General features: G+C 42.0%; 1 protein-coding gene across 1 annotated transcript; it reads right to left on the bottom strand.

Moving 5' to 3' along the window:
• Positions 1–768, bottom strand: LOC130719018 (ethylene-responsive transcription factor ERF017-like). The gene has a single exon (XM_057569669.1). The coding sequence runs from the start codon at positions 766–768 to the stop codon at positions 1–3; it is 768 nt and encodes a 255-aa protein (XP_057425652.1).
• Positions 769–1,543: the final 775 nt, after the last annotated feature.

Genomic DNA, 1,543 nt, shown 5'->3' with positions numbered 1-1,543 from the left:
TCAAAAGCTCCAACTCCAAAGGAATGAATGGTTGGAAAAAGCATCACCACCTTCCATTTCATCCTCAAAAAGTGTTGGGTGTTGAACTGAACATAACTCATCCGAGTACTCCATATTATTATCTGGCCCAGAATAATAGAGCCCAAAATCGGAGCCAACAGCATTAACCCCATTATTCAAGTCATCCAACATATCCGAAATTGTCCAATCCAAGGTCCTCATGTCCCCATAGCCCATATCATAGGAATCATTCAAAGAACATGAGTTTGATGGAGAGCTCTCTGTTACACTAGTGTTAATGTTGAACTCAAACAAATCATCAGCACCATGTTGTTGTGATGTTTCTCCTTCTCCTTCTCCTTCTTGTTCTTGAATCACCTCCATGTTGTTGGCAAACTTAGCAGCAACCTCTCGAATTTCTTCTGGGGAAAGTGATTGGTCCCCAACTCCAACACAATGAAGTTCCACTTTATGAGGGGTGTCAGGGAAATTGAAAGTGGCATGGCGACCACGCAAGCAATACAGTGCTGCATCGAAGGCTCTAGCAGCCTTCTCTTGCGTGTCATAGGAACCCAACCATATTCTCTCACGGCTATTGGGTAGCCTTATCTCAGATACCCATTTCCCCCATTTCCTCTTCCTCACACCTTTGTATAACTTAACATTGCTACTACTATTGCTAATATCGGTGGTGCAGGCAAGGTTTATATTACAAGAAGGCGTTGTGGTGATGCTAGTAGTAGTAATAATGGGGTCAGAACTAGCCATGTGTAAATGGCTATGAAAGATGGATTGTGATGATGAGTTTGATGAAGTTGACGGCGGGTTAAGGATAGGAAGGATTATTTATATAGTGATCAGAGTCCTGCATGTGAGGAAGCAGCAGCACAAAGATTTTTAAGCTCTAAAAAGTGTTTGATCAAAGAAAGGGGCACGTGGGAAGGAGATAAGGGGAATTTTCTCTTGGGTGACGTAGGGGTGGACGTGGGGGTGGGACACTTATTTTGCTGTACAAAGGACCACGTGTGGAAATTCTTTGTATCTTTTTGTATGAACATGCCGAAAGTGGTCATTCGACCGTCACTTGTTGTTGGGTAAATAGCCAACTTGGTCTTTGAATGTGTCAGCCGTTTTCAACTTAGTCCTTAAACTTCTAAAATGTCTCATGTGGTCCCTAAATGTGGCAAAATTCATTCATACTAGTCCCTGGGTTAAAAAAGGCAGACGGACGTTAACGGAAGTGTGACCTGGAATTTTTTTTTTTGTCATTATTGAACCTTACGTACGTGGCAGTTTACTGTTAGAATATTTTTTAAGACTTCAATCTAGTCCCTGAATTTGACAAAAAAAAATTTCTCTCCCCTATCTTCCTCTACCTCTATCTCTCCCCACCACCATCACTCTCTCTCCATCTTCTTCTTCCCACCCACATCCCCTCCCTCTCTCTCTCTCCCTCACCCCAACCATTTTCCCCTTCCAAAAACCAAAATCCTTCTACCCAAAATCACAAAACCAATAAATTAAATAAACTTAAACCCATAAA

Source organism: Lotus japonicus, chromosome 5 (assembly GCF_012489685.1).
Source record: "Lotus japonicus ecotype B-129 chromosome 5, LjGifu_v1.2".
Classification (NCBI taxonomy): domain Eukaryota; kingdom Viridiplantae; phylum Streptophyta; class Magnoliopsida; order Fabales; family Fabaceae; genus Lotus; species Lotus japonicus.
The sequence above is the reverse complement of the archived record's forward strand: the minus strand, read 5'-3'. Positions and strand labels throughout refer to the sequence as shown.

What these genes read in the sequence shown, in the direction of transcription:
- LOC130719018 (XM_057569669.1), bottom strand. Translation starts at nt 768, where the DNA reads ATGGCTAGTTCTGACCCCATTATTACTACTACTAGCATCACCACAACG.